At 53.9% G+C, this 15019-nt stretch overlaps 1 protein-coding gene across 1 annotated transcript; it reads left to right on the forward strand.

The window, feature by feature from the left end:
* Positions 1-790: 790 nt before the first annotated feature.
* WNT8B (Wnt family member 8B) lies at positions 791-13136 on the forward strand. Its single transcript, XM_073354883.1, has 5 exons — positions 791-826; positions 3181-3319; positions 5226-5351; positions 10619-10761; positions 12579-13136. Exons 1-5 carry the CDS (start codon positions 812-814, stop codon positions 13134-13136), a joined length of 981 nt encoding a protein of 326 aa, XP_073210984.1. The 5' UTR covers positions 791-811.
* The last annotated feature ends 1883 nt before the right edge of the window (positions 13137-15019 follow it).

A 15019-nucleotide genomic window follows, 5' to 3' on the forward strand; every position in this document is an offset into this window, starting at 1 on the left:
CATAGTCACATGCCTCCAGGAGCTGGGGCCTTAAGACAACCCTAAATAGTGTCAGACAGAATAATATATAGAAGTTGACAACACTGCAGCTACTTACCCGGGTTCAAGTTGGATTAGATTAGAGGTAGCAGGGTCCAGCGGAACAAGGAGGTGGTTAGAGCATGAGCCTAGAACATAGGAATCCCTCCTTTCTGTCTGTCTGCTCGTGGAGCTAGATGTGTGCTACCTTCTGGTTTGGCTAGGTGGCGCTGGTGCGCATGGGACCAGATCCTAAGTATGCTGGGGCAGCATCCAGGGGTTGTGCAGTGGGGATGGATGGCTGGTCCCAGGGCAGGGGCTGGGCTCTGTTATGCACAGGAGGGTCATTCCCACCAAGGCCAGCTGGCCAAATGCCTGCAAATGGAAATCAAATGACTGGTAAAAGACTGGACGTGCAAGAAAGAGGGGGGTGGGATGGGAGGGCAGGAGTTGCCCCAGGGTGGGGGTGCGGTGATAAGGGGAGGGGGGCACTGCCCTAGAGTGGGGGCAATTATGAGGAGGGGGAGGAGGGTCCTGCCCCAGGCTGTGAAGAGGAGCGAGGGGGTCACAGCCCAGGATGGGCCAGCAGCGAGCAGGTGATTTCCCGATGTGGAGGGGCTCTTAGGAGGGGGAAGGGGCTTCTCTGCCCCAGGGGGAGGGGCTGGAAGGCCAATGCTGCTCCGAGCTGGTGAGGGCACTGCAGAATTCCTGGCATTCCCGTGGTCGGCATTGCGCTGATTCCTCACCACTGAGGGCCTGTTCTCTCTCTTCCAGGTCAGTGAATAATTTCCTGATGACCGGCCCGAAGGTAAGAGAAATCCCTTTGATCTGCACTTCGGATTCCAGTCAGTCCTCAGGGGCACCTCGTTCCTTTCCTCCACCTCCAGCCGCCTTGCTGGCCTCCCCACACAGCATGCCAGCCAGAGGGAACTTGGGGGAGGGTCGGGAGGAGATAAGGCTGCTTGTCCGGTGCCCATCACTGTGCTCTGGCCTGCGATCGGTTCTGCTCACAGGGAACACGGGCGTCTGTCTGGGGGGCCGGATCCCAGAGCTGTGCCCATGGACTCCAGGCTCTGGGGCCTCTAGCTCCCATGTAACCCAGGTTAGCTGGCTGTTCCCACAGGCCCCCCACTGCCTGGCCGCAGAGACAGGGTCCATTTGTCAACTGTTACAATGCCAGGCTCCCCCCCTGGAGAGCTAAGGGACATCAGGCACAGTCCCACCATGGGGGAGGGGTGGGGTCACCCGTCCTCAGGTGGGGCAGTCCCTTAGGCCTGGGATGAAGGGTGTTGCAATCTGGCCTGTAAGGACATGGGTCCTGGTGACACTAGAGTTACAGCCTGATGACCCACGGCATCACAACAGCATGACGTGAGGGCTTTGCCTTGAGCACAAGGCTCAGCGGGTGGCCCCGGAAGCAGTGTAGGGATGGGGAGAGGTGGATGAGGGTGGAGAAGATGATTCCTTTAGGCCAGACCCCTGCCCGGGCAACCAGTGGGGCGTTTGCACCAAGCAGGTATAAAAAGGTCACATCCGAACTCTCCACTCACTCACACAGGGGGTAGCGTTTCACATTCCCTTTGCACGGATGTAAATGAGGCTAGGGAGAATCAGGCCTTTGACACCAGCGTGAGCGGAGCCATCCCAGTCCGGATCCCTCATGTGAAGTATGGCAGTGTGGTCATTTACACCTCTGCCACGCGCTGAATGTCTGCATTTTGACACCACTTTGCACGTCGCAAGTTACAATACCTAGCTCTTTTCGTCTGCAGATCTCGAAGCACGTTACAAAGGAGGTCGGTATCATGATCCCTCATTTTACATGGAGGGAAACTGAGGCACAGGGAGAGGGATCTGGCTTGCCAAGATCGTATAGCACCCTGCTGGGAATAGAAGCCAGGTCTTCTGAGTCCCAGTGCTGTGCTCTATCCACTAGGCCCCATGGCACTAATGACTGCACATTATGTCAGCCTGTCTTTATGGATATGTCTACACTGCCACATAAACCCAAGGTTCAGATGTTAACCCCTCCTTCCATCCACACACAAATCGTGCTAACCCAGGCCTCAGACCAAGGATCCAAGTCTGAGTCAAGCCGGGACTGAGGGTTCAAGCCCTAATGCCGTGCAGCATAGATTCAGCCCCACTGAACTTGTGCTCTGGGAGTCTGCCAAAACTATCCCACAGACTGACTTCCTTCGTGCTCTGGGCAGTCAAGTTTTCCAACACTGCACCATGAACAGTGGGCTAGAGTGGCCACATCTGGGGAGGGCGCTAGGATGTCTGGGATATGGGTGGTTGACTTGGGCCCGCATAATGTAGTGTAGACAATGGAGCCCCAGCTTGGAACCCAGGTTTCAACAGTTGCTAACCTGGGGCTACAAAGGAGTGTAGACACTCGAGCCCTAGGTTAGCAAACCCAGGGGCTGCTAACTCGAGTTCTGCTAACGCTGGGCTTCCATCGCAGGGCAGCCAGATCCTGTTGGACAGATCCTCAGCTGGGGGACATTAGTGTCGCTCCATGGACTAGACACCAGCTGAGGATCCAGCTGTTCTGTCAGAGCAGAGCCAACGCTGTCTGGTCCCTCTGCTTCTGAGGATCCCTGATCCCTGGGGAGATGGGAAAGTTAGTTCATTGTCAATGCCTTTAGGCTGTGTTTCAGTAACACTGGAGGTGTCCATTGGGGGCAAACCCCATCCTGTGCTGGTCTGGAGAGGGCAAGAGCTGTCCTCTCTGGGGCTGGCCTACCGGTTCTTCCTGCCGCTTAGCTCCTCCCACATAACCCCCAAAGCTGAAATACAGACAACACCCAGCACCACACACTGTCAGCACCCAGTCACGCCACCAGCTGCTTAGCCTTACGACTCCCTGGGAGGCGGGTCAGGGTGATCATCCTCTTGCTACCCCTGGAAAATTCGAGGCACCAGGCACTGGCCCAAGGCCCCACTCATCTGGGAGTAGCACGGTGCAGTTCCTGGCTCCTGATCCTTTGTTCAGAGGGCGCCGCCTCCCGGTGAATATCCAGGTGCAAAACGGAGCTGTGGTTCCCAGGTGCTGCTGGGCTGTGCCGGAGCCCTGCCCGTGGGGGGCACACCTGTGCCAGGTGGTGCAGCCGCCCGAGGACACGTGGCCCTTTGTGACCCACTGCCCTCCCCGTGCAGGCGTATCTCATCTACTCCAGCAGCGTGGCGGCCGGGGCCCAGAGCGGCATTGAGGAGTGCAAATTCCAGTTCGCATGGGACCGCTGGAACTGCCCCGAGAGAGCGCTGCAGCTCTCCAGCCATGGCGGGCTGCGCAGTGGTAAGGAAAGCATTGGCTATAGCTCATGGGACCCCCTCGCCCCAGGTTAGAGCCCACAGGCCCCTGCTTGTCTTGAGGATTTCTTCGTCTCTCCCACTAGGCCCTCCCTCCCTTTTCTCTCGGGGAACATCCTTCCCAGGCCCTTTCCCCCGTGGCTGGCTCTGTCCTCTCTGCTCTCCCCATGGCTTGCCCTGGCATTGCTCTAGCGTGGTGTGTCCGGACCACGGCTGGCACAGTGGCATGGGGACATGGCAAACATCACCACAGCAGGGCTGTGTGCCTGCTGAGCCCCCACTTGGGCAAGGATGGGGTTGGGTTCAACAGACACACACACAGCTGGGGGAGGTTTCTACCCTCGGTGCCTGCCACCCCCTGTGAGGAGGAACTGAGACAAATCAGCTGAAAGCCCCTGTGGGAAGAGATGGCTAGAGCCAGCCCTGGCCTCTGTCCTTGGGACACGCGCAGGGATGGGGAGGTGGCTGGGTGAGTGGATACAGAGACTCAGAACAGGGCTGTGGGAGCTGGCTAAAGAGAAGCTCCTCCATGGCTCTGCTCTGGTGATCAGGCCGACAGGGCGGTCTTCCCCAGCGCAGCTTCCAGGGGGCTGAGGTCCAATCGCTGCCCAGTGCGGCTCTCCTGCCTCAGCACCGCTGCAGGGTAGGCGGGCGGGTTGCTGGGGCCTGCCAGAGCCTCCCATGGTGGGCAGGGAAATGGATCCCCCACTCCACCCCCTTCTCCTTCCCCCCAGCAACCAGCAGGAAATGCCTTTGCCCCAGACCTGACTCTTATAGATACCCACAAAAAGAAAAGGAGGACTTGTGGCACCTTAGAGACTAAAATTTATTTGAGCATAAGCTTTCGTGAGCTACAGCTCACTTCATCGGATGCATTCAGTGGAAAATACAGTAGGGAGATTTATATACGCAGAGAAACCTCATGTCTCTGTGTATATAAATCTCCCCACTGTATTTTCCACTGAATACATCTGATGAAGTGAGCTGTAGCTCACGAAAGCTTATGCTCAAATAAATTTGTTAGTCTCTAAGGTGCCACAAGTCCTCCTTTTATTTTTGCGGATACAGACTAACACGGCTGCTGCTCTGAAACCTGTCATAGATACCCACGTGGCTGCCAGGCCCCAGGGGACTGGGAATGGGCTACAGTAGAGCTGGCTCCTGGGGATTGGCACTAGGCTCACGGTCCAGACCCTGGGGGATCAGCAGCGGTCTAGAGAGCCAGAGCGTGGGGGTGGGGGTGTGGAAAATTGGCAATGAGCTAGCAGGCCTTTCTCTAGCTTGCCAGCTGAAATCCTGCCCCAGCTGGTCCTGGAGATGAGCCACATGTTGTTATCACCTGGGGCCCCCAGGGAAATTAGTTGATCATTTCAGCCCAGGTCCTAGTGCCCTGGTGCCAGCATCATAGTGGGCCCTGACTGGTCACCCTTTGCCATTGGTCCTAGCAGAGGCCATGACTCTGCACGGAAACAACCCTAGCGGTAAGTCCCTCCATCTCAAAGCAGAGGCATACTGGCAGGGCCATACGGGTGAGGCTCGCCCTGCTGGTCCCCATGCTGTGCCCTGTCCTGCAGTGCCCATGCTGTGCCCTGTCTGGGGACAAATGGCAGAGCTGCCGATCCCAGCACGTTTCCCCAGCACGACATCAACTGACGTTATTGTCTACAGTGGGATAGCCCTGGCAGGGCAGCATTTTGCCTTTTACTTTCCAAAGGGCCCCAGACAGGGAGGAAAAGAAACCAGGTTAACCCAATCCACATAGCCTCATCTCAGAGCCACAGCGACCTGCGTTTGGAATATTCTCTTCCCCTATGGCAGCAGCTGGCTCTGCTCCACACAGCCCATAGTGAAACCTTTAGCGCTTTCCCTCCCCGTGTGTTTGTGCCTGGCAGCAAACCGAGAGACAGCCTTTGTCCATGCCATCAGCTCGGCGGGCGTCATGTACACGCTGACACGGAACTGCAGCCTTGGGGACTTCGACAACTGCGGCTGTGATGACTCCCGCAACGGGCAGCTCGGTAAGAAGCAGATCAGCTGCAATTTGTGTGTCTCACCCCCTGGGTGTCTCTCCACTTCTCCCCTAGAGCCTGGAGAAACAGCTTCTTCCCTTGGTCCCCAGTGGCAAAAAGGCTCCAGAAAGAAAGTGTTCCAGGGCTGCACCCTCACCTGGTGCGAGCTGGCTTAGTTCTATGGAAGTCAATGGAGCCAAGTCAGTTCAGACCGGCCGAGGAGCTAGCCCTGAATTTATAGCTTTGTCCAACCCTTCCTTAATTTTCTTAACTCCCCCAAAAGAAAAATAAACACACACACAACCAGACCTGATTTTCCCCTCACATACACTGGTGTAAATCAGGAATAACTTCATTGAAGCCAATGGAGCAAGACCAGTGTAAAAATGAGGAGAGAATCAAGTTCCACAAGTCTAACCAGTCACAAACTCTGAGACCACTCACAAACCAGACACAGACACCTCACACACTCACCATGGTGGCTCAGTCATTGCCAGTTTGGCTTCATTGGCCAATAGATTTAAAAGTGGCCACAGATTTTTAAGTATGTTGGGTTGGTGCTGGTGGGGTGGTAGGACGACCAGCCTTCAGGACCACTGACATCTGAAAATTGACGTACTCAAAATTCAATGGCCACTTTTGAAACTTTTGGCCAAAGTGGCTTGCCAGAAATCACTCAGCATGTCAGAGCAGGGTAGGATATTAATGCTTAAAGCAGAAATTTATTATTAGGGCTGGTTAAAAAAATTTACCCTGAAAATGTTTTTTTGACGGAGAATTGGGTCATTGACAAAATTTGTTTTTTGCAAAGAAAAAGTGTCTGCTTTCCATGGAAAAGTTCAACTTTTTGTTGAAAAAATTGAATGCCTGAAAACTTAAAAAATCCTTTCAATTTTCAACCGAAAACCAAAATATGTCTAGTCTAAATGCTACCACAGTACCTCATGGGAGTTGTAATTTGGAAGCATCATGTTCCCATTCTTCTCTATGGACCAGGGTCCTCAGATAAACTTCATCTCCCATGATGAACCACGCCATGTGACTACCATGATACATGGCTTCCCCTTAACGACAGGGGAAAGTACTGCATCATGGGAGATGTAGTCCCACAAGGGAGTCCAGACCATGGAGGAGAATGGGCATGTGAAGCCCCTGAACTACAATTCCCATGAGGCACTGCAGCAGCATTTCAGAATAAAATATTTCAGTTTTTGATTTTTTTGCTCAGAAAACTCAAAATTTTCCATGGGAAAAATTCTGACCAGCTCTAGTTATCCTCCCCACACAAGGTTAGATGTATTTCTCTCCTTTTATTCTGGACTTTCTCACTCCTGCAGTCACACCATCTCCCTCTGTACATTGCAACTCAACCCTGTTACAAGCACCTTGGATCAATATGGATTCTTCAACCTCCATGTTATTTGCTGCATTAATTGTGACCGTTATTTTGCACTTTGTGGCATTATTTAGAAAGCTCAGTGGGAAAACCCTGCAGGAGAGTCACTCACAGAGGGCTCATGGGAGAGCATCACAGTGGAAGCCAAGCAGTTCCATAGGGAGCCCGTGCTCTATGGATTAACCCTTAGGAAGACACCAGGGTTAACCTCAGAGATTTTGGGAGGATCACACCAGCGAGACTCATGCACCATTCCACACTGAGTTGAGAGGAGCCCATGTTTGCTGAGTGCCCTGGTTGGTCACCAGCTTGGCAGCTGATGGGAATCCTTTCCATTCAATAAGAACCTTCCAGCCAAAACAGTTTCAAAATGCCATGCAAACCATAGGGCTGCTGATCACCCAATGCCAAGTGGCCACAAATCTGAGCCCATAGTCAGAAACTATGGAACTTTCCGCAAGAGGCACCTTCACTTCCACACCCGACTCTGGCCTCCCAGCGTGTGCATCCAGGAGGCTGTGGAAGCATGACTCTGCACTGCATAAAACACATGGTCCTGTGGTTATTAGTGCTCTCAGGGACTCCAGCTCATAGTGGCTTGTTTACAAGCACAACAGTGTTTTTTCAAGCGGGGCTCTCTCCAGCTCCCACACCCCCCCTATCCAAAAGGCTCTGCAGGCCAATTGTGGGCTCAGTGGCACCTGTGCAAGCTGATAGTCTTCAGAGGGTTTGCCCGGCTCTAGCTGAATGGAGTTTAGTAATCAAGCCCCAGCGGGGATTGACTCCAGCTCCCACCCTCTTAGATGTGCTGGCTGTGCAGGGCTGATGGGAGTCACGCTCAGTCATTCTACTCACTGAAGTCAGCAGATGCAATCCCAAACACACAGAGGGAGCAGACTGGCTGAATCAGGAGGCATTTCTGCATCCTTTGCAGAGCAGGATGTCTCAGTACATGGGGTTTGTACTGTTTATTCTAGTGCATTTTGTTTTTAAAAAGTCAAAAATAGTTAAAAGGCAGTAGATAGTCACACCCCTCTCAATAGTTTCTCTTTACTGATTGTTTAGTGGGGTGTCTCCAGACTCTATGCACCACACGTAGAGCCCACTTACTGGTAATGTGATCAGTCCTAGGTGGGGTTCAGACACAGCTAACCCTGGGACAACCAGATCTGTGAATAACTCCTGCTTATTATTGTAATGAGCTGGCAAAGGAGGGAGGGATAGCTCAGTGGTTTGAGCATTGGCTTGCTAAACGCAGGGGTGTGAGCTCAATCCTTGAGGGGGCCATTTAGGGATTTGGGGCAAAAATTGGGGATTGGCCCTGCTTTGAGCAGAGGGTTGGACTAGATGACCTCCTGACGTCCCTTCCAACCCCGAGATTCTATAATTACTGTGCACTATTGGCCCTGCTGGATGGACTCAGAGCTGCTTGATTGTATGTCATAGCCCCAGTACCACTCATGGAGATTCTCTGTAACTTCAGGTGAGAGTAGAAGGTTGTGCTTTTGGAGCTGGGCGTTGGAGTTACTACAAGGAGAAGAGAGGAGGAGGGATGCTCTCAACTAGAGGAGTTGAGTCACTGCCGGAGCAGCGCTTCGCAGTGGTTGTGGTATCGCTGGCCAGGTTCCTGTAGCGCCTCCTGCTGATGGTTGCTCTAGCCCCATCCTCTGCTCTGGGTTCCAGTCCAGGGACCCTGCAGTAAACAGCTATCTCTGCTCCTTCAGACAGGCTGCTATTTGCCTGGGCCGCTTCTTACCATCAAGCCGCATGTGCCAGTTCTCTGCCACCTGTGCTTAACACTGCCTCTCCTCTGGTTCCTGGGCCTCTGGCTTCTCTCTCGGCTCCTTCTTTCTCTCCTGGAAGGCTGCCTCCAAGTACTGCCTCTGTGCACCTGGCCCCCTTTCCAGGGCCCACCATAGGATTAATTCCATCCCTGTGGCCTTCTTCAATCAGCCTTCCCAGGAAGAGGGCGCTCCTGTCTCCTGAGGACCTCCCCTGGATCATACCTTTTGCTAGTTTCCACTGGCTGCTTTTATGAAGACACCCCAGCTCCTCCCCAGCTGGGTCTAATATCAAATCCAGCCTGACACCCCCTCTAGGTGCAGCAAGGTGGCCTGATGGCTCTCCTGCTCCTGAGAACCCCTGTGTGGGGTAGACACCCCATTGCAGACTCGGAGAGGGGAAAAGGGAAGAAGCAGAGAGGGGGCTGAAGGAAGTGAAATGAGGGGCTGGAGTAGCAACGGCCCCAACGGGGAGCTAATTTCCCCACTGCGTGAGGCTGAATGAGACAGTAAGGCACTGAATGAGGAATAATACGGACAAGTTTAGTTACTGCATAAAATCCCTAGTGTGTCCTTGCTTTTTGTGCCCCAGGCATTGGTGGGAGAGATGCTGTAGTAGTGAGGGGAGCCTGGATGCCTATTGTTTGTATCACAGCCACAATTCATAGTAGGACGTGGTGCTCTGTACTGAGGGAGCCTGACGCCTCTGCTCTGACCACCTAGCTGGGCGTTCGGGCTGTGCTCTCCCCTGCGGGACTCCCGATCCCAACCGTTCTGAGGAGATATGGGCCTGTCAAGGCTAGGGTTTGGAAAGTGTCCGCTCCCGCACTAACCAGCCTAGTGTAGACCCGGCAGCATAGGCGCTGACTTTTGGTTTTGCCAGTGGGTGCTTTTTAAAAGGTGTGTGTGCTGGGGTTTGAGGGGGAGGCTATTTTCAGCATATTTATACACTTCTTTCGTATTCTAGTTACTGAATGTGTCTATCATTGGTATCTTTACTATTTTAATAATGATTCAGTTGTTATGACCTACATACTTACATTATCATGAATTACAGTCTATTGAAATCATTGCAATCACCTACAAGCTGTCTTCACTAAATGTTCCAGGTTAAAGACATTATGTCTCTCTGTAGCTTTGTGGATGAAACTGTCAGCAATCTTATTTATATCTAGGTTCCCTGGTATTGTCTTGATGCACGTTAAGGACAGCTACATTATTCAGTTGCGTCTGTCCCATTGATGAGTGGAGATAATTTTTAAGTCTTTTGAAGCTGGAGAATGAGTTCAGGATGATACAGACACAGTGAGAAGGATTATTATAAATTTGCAGTGTTCTGAAAACATAGTGCTTACAGAGTACTGAAAATGAGCCCAAGATCTCTTTCTTGAGTGGTAACAGCTAATTTAGGTACCATAATTTTGTATGTATAGATGGGATTTTATTTTGCCATATGCATTACTTTGCATTAATTATTGAATTTCATCTGCCATTGTGTTGCCCAGTCACCCAGTTTTGAGAGCTCCCTTTGTAACTCTTCGCAGTCTGCTTTGGACTTAACTATCATGAGTAATTTTGTACCATCTGCAAACTTTTCATCTCACTCTGTACCCCTTTTTTGCAGATCATTTATGAATATGTTGAACAGCACAAGTCCCAGTGCAAGCCCTTCGGGGACCCCACTATTTACTTCTCTTAACTGGGCCAGTTGTAAAGATTTAACACATGTTAAAGGCACGTGGTGACATCTACATTAGGCTGTTTACATATGTTAGCTAACACCTTCCAATTCCCGGGCTAGACAAGGCCAGCGCAACCTCCGGTGCTCGTGGCTGTTTTCCCGAGGGAGATCTCTCTCCATCTCACTTAGCGTCCAAACCTGGATGAAAATGGCGTCAGGCTGTGAGAGGAGAGAATCTGGAAGTGTGACCAGGCTGTGGGCTGGCTATGCCCCAGAGGTGGCACCCCAGCTGCTCCCCATCCCCTGGCAGAGCCATCTCACCCAGGGACCCGTGCCATGCTTTATCTCCCAGGGCCAGGCAGGCAGGGGCTGCCATGTGGGAGGCCCCTGGAACTGCCCATCTCGTGTCTCTCCACAGGGGGACAAGGCTGGCTGTGGGGTGGCTGCAGCGACAACGTGGGCTTTGGGGAGGCCATTTCCAAGCAGTTTGTGGATGCCCTGGAGACGGGACAGGATGCCAGAGCAGCCATGAACCTGCACAACAACGAAGCTGGCCGGAAGGTGAGCCCCCTTCTCTCCAACAGGCCCGTGGGAAGCGAGGGTTTTCCCCAGGCCCTCTGGTACCCGGTCTCTCACTGTGATAGTGATCAGCTGCCCTGGAGAAAGGCAGAAGAATGGATAGCAGGGCTGGGCCTGCGGAGCCAGGAGGGCATGAAGGGATGGCAGCTTTGGGGGGTCTGGGCGTGCAGCTGGAAATAGCCCCTGCTCAGCTGTCGGACGCTAGCGCTCAAGGTAGCTGCACCTCTGTTGAGCTCTAGTGTTGTCCCAGGGTGTGCGGGGCCTTGCACCAGTGAAGTTCAGTCTCACTGGTGATCGCTGGCCACTGATAGCTGGGGCGGCGTGCGCAATGGTTCTGCAGGTCTAAAGAGCCAGTCTCCCCAGCAGCAAAGACTCGACATCCGCCCTGGCCGATGAGCAGCTCGTGCGCCTCTGAGTTATATACTGAGCCACGTTATTGCACTTTTTTGTCCCTGAAGGTGCCAGTGCAACCCAGGTCTTCCCTAGGCAACTCCCAGCTCCCTTGGGTGGCGTCTCTCTCCCTGCCCTGGCCTTGTCTAGCCTGGGAAAACACATGGCGTGAAATCCCGGACCCACTGACATCCATAGCAAACTTCCCATTGGCTTCAGGCAGGTCAGGTTGCCTCTGCTGTGTTTGGCATTGGGGCCCCACCACATCTCGACTAAGATGAGGTTGAGCCAGCATTTTTTTCCCTTAATATGGCGGACAGCCGTGCTTCAAAAAGGTGTTGAGGGCTGGTAGGAAACCCCAAGGACAGCTCCCCCACACCCGGCTGACATGTTTTTAACCCCGACTCGCCTGTGTCTACACTGGGTGCTGCGAGGTGGCGAGCATCAGGCTCGTTAAAATGCACACAGCAACAGGTTTTCTAACAGGATGAGTTTCCCCCCTGGGGCCTCCGGGCACTCCCCAGAGGGTGAGAGAGTTCAGGCACTGGCTCACAACCATCTATTGGGACATGGCGCTGACAGCCCTGGGGGAAGGGGAAGAAGGGTGCCGATTAGGGACCTGATCCTGGCACTTCGTCTGCATGGGCACCACACCCATGTGCCTGCATGGCGCCATGGTGTAGTCAGTGGATGAAGTTACAGGATTAGGGCCTAGTGTAGCTGTGGACACAGAAGATCATCTCCTACTCCGGAGAAGCTCTACTGAGGAAAGCTGAAGAGGGAGTTTCCTTTCTGGAAGCAGCAGCAAAGTGTAGGAGCCATGCCTTCTGCGTTTCAGAAGGATTATCAAGTAATTGAGGTCCAGCCTTTAACCAGAAGAGAGGGAAGGGAGTTAACAAACGCTGATCCATTCAGCTTGGCTCTTTTCCTTGAAATGTAAATCTGCCCTGTCATGTTTGCAACCCAAACACAGCAGCCTGGTGCAGCGCTAGCAGGCAAACGGCCTTGCTAGCTGTAGAGGGAACCTGGCGCAGGCTAGCCTCACCAGCTGCACTGCAGGAAGTGGCGAATTGCCACCATAAAACGTGCAGCAGCGACAGCGACAGTTGCATTCAGCATTTGGTTTTGCAAATCCTTTCGGTCTTAATCCTCTGCTGGCCGGCTGGGGAGGGTTTGCGGTGTGCGTGCACACACACTGCAAATCACTCCATTCAGACACTGGGTGGAGACACGGGTAAATGTGTGTGTGGGGTTTGCTCCATATTTTTATCTCGACAACGCTCCTTTCACTAGAAAATGGCGAGCTCTCCTGGCAGCTGCCTCTGGGCGCAGTGGCTCCGGGGACGGTAATGCACCAGCACGCCAGAGCGTCCTGGCTGATGGGCCATTACATCCTCTCTGTCTCCTAGGCGGTGAAGGGGACCATGAAGCGGACCTGCAAGTGCCACGGTGTGTCGGGCAGCTGCACAACCCAGACCTGCTGGCTGCAGCTGCCCGAGTTCCGGGAGGTGGGCACGTACCTGAAGGAGAAGTACCACAAGGCCCTGAAAGTGGATCTGTTGCAAGGGGTGGGTAACAGTGCGGCCAGTCGGGGGGCCATCGCCGAGACCTTCAGCTCCATCTCCAAGAAGGAGCTGGTCCACTTGGAAGACTCCCCTGACTACTGCCTGGAGAACAAGACCCTGGGGCTGCTGGGGACCGAGGGCCGGGAGTGCCTCAAGCGGGGCAAGGCCCTGAGTCGGTGGGAGAAGCGGAGCTGCCGGCGGCTGTGTGGGGACTGCGGGCTGGCCGTGGAGGAGAGGCGGGCCGAGATGGTGTCCAGCTGCAACTGCAAGTTCCACTGGTGCTGCGCTGTGCGGTGCGAGCAGTGCCGAAAGCGGGTCACCAAGTACTTCTGCGTCCGCAAGGAGAAGCGGGAACGGAGCGGCGGCGGCGGGGCCACTCGCAAGCTCAAGAGGAAACCCTAACGTCATCTTGGTGCCTCGTCTCCTGTCCCCTGGCAGCGTTCCCTCCTGGCTCTGTTCTGTTCCCCAGCACAGCCCCAAGGAAGGCGTCGGCTCTTGGGCACTGTCCAGCCGGTGCGTGAAACAGTGCCTCTGGTGACGATGGCAGGCCACAGGCTGCTGACGGCAGGGCCTTGTCTGCACTGGGAAATGGCCCTCACTTCCAGCAATCTGTGGCCCACACCCCCAGCCCAGACAAAGCCAGCTGGGATTTGCACACCTAAATCCAGAGCCACACCCCTCCGACCTACCGTGTGGCGGGGGTGACTCTGGATTTACACTAGCAACACCAAGAACTAGCTAGTTAACACCAGATGGAAACACTGCTGTTCCAGTCGGTGTCCCGGGGCAAACACAGGGTTGGTATCGGGGAGCCTGAGCGCCCAAAGCTCGCCAGGTATGTGCACCAGACTACTAGATAGAGAGAGTGGCAATCAAAGCTGGGCCTGGGGAACAGTCCTGCAAACCTTGAGCCAATCAAGCCAGGTTGGATTTGGACAGCAGCACCGCAGGCTCGGAAACTGCGGGCCTTGTTTAATATTCCCTGTGGGTGGCTCCCAACGGTCAGAGGCATTTAAAAAAAAATCACTGCCTCTTCCATGTGGGGTGAAGGGAGAGAGAAGGGGTGCAACCATCCCCGGGTGAGAGAGCCCTCTGACGAGAGACCTTCCCGCCCCTGCTCCGCCCCTCCCCCTTTGCTCAGCTCTGCCATTCCTTACAGTGCACCGCAGTGTAAGTAAGCGCCTTAGCGGGGTGAGATTCCAGGGTGCCATTTGACCTGCCTAATCAGCTGCTGTCTGACTGCGTCCAGCCAGGGATCCCATGATTCGCGCTCTCATGCTCACACTCGCGTCAGGGCTCCCCGCCACGCTGGGAGCGTTCCTCCCCCCTAAGGCTCTCACATGCTGCCCCAGGGAGGCTCCTCGACTGCTGCTCTCCAGCCCCGCCGCGCCTTCCCAAGGCTCTTCAAAGGAGGGTTTGAGCAGACGAGTGCTCCACCTCCCCGCATTTGCCAAGCACTCTTACGCCTCACACTAACTACTAAACCCTCCCCCCTAGGCTGAGAACACCGGTGGTAACTATTTAATGATGGTGTAAATAGGACAGTTGAGCACTTTGATGTTTAATTTATTGCACAGTGACTGTGATGTATACATAACAGTTTGCCTTGACACTGATTGTACATATGCTCCGGGCAAAGTGCGCCTTGTAAAGAGTTGGCTGATATGTCTCTGGTCCTAGCCAGGGGGTGAGGTGCGCTGAGTCAGCCGTGCAACGTGGGAGTTCACTGCCCCGGCACTGTGATTGAACGCTTTCCCGCAGGGCTGTGCCTTTGTCACCTGTTCTGCTGCAGTGGCCGCTGTTTGAAATCTCTTGTAGACTGATCAGGAGCCAGCCTAGCTAAATTACTGGCCAGTAGCTCTCTCCTGTAGCCATGTTTGTAAACCAATAGTCAATGCAATAAATCAGTAGCCAAGTGCTTGCAAAATGCTGGTGTGTCTAAGTCCTTGTGTTCTTTTCTTTCACTAGCAGCTGGATAGTTAATTGGGTGATTAGAGCTCTGGAGAGCAAAGTCCCTGTCTGGCCCTGCTTAGTGGATAACATGAGCAGCAGATGGACAAGCTTCCTCAGTACTGCTCCACCGCGTTCCCTCAGCCCTGCCCCAGAGAGGGTGAGAAGTCAGGCCGTGACCTCTGTTGTCAGGGAGCCAGACATGTTGTTGGTATTTGCGAGGTGGATACACTGGGATCCAGACTGAGGCCTGACAACTCATTTCACATGTGGGGGCCATTGGGCAGCTGTCTGAGAGTATTGACAGGTTTCAGAGTAGCAGCCGTGTTAGTCTG

The sequence above is a fragment of the Lepidochelys kempii genome, chromosome 7 (assembly GCF_965140265.1).
Source record: "Lepidochelys kempii isolate rLepKem1 chromosome 7, rLepKem1.hap2, whole genome shotgun sequence".
Lineage (NCBI taxonomy): Eukaryota > Metazoa > Chordata > Testudines > Cheloniidae > Lepidochelys > Lepidochelys kempii.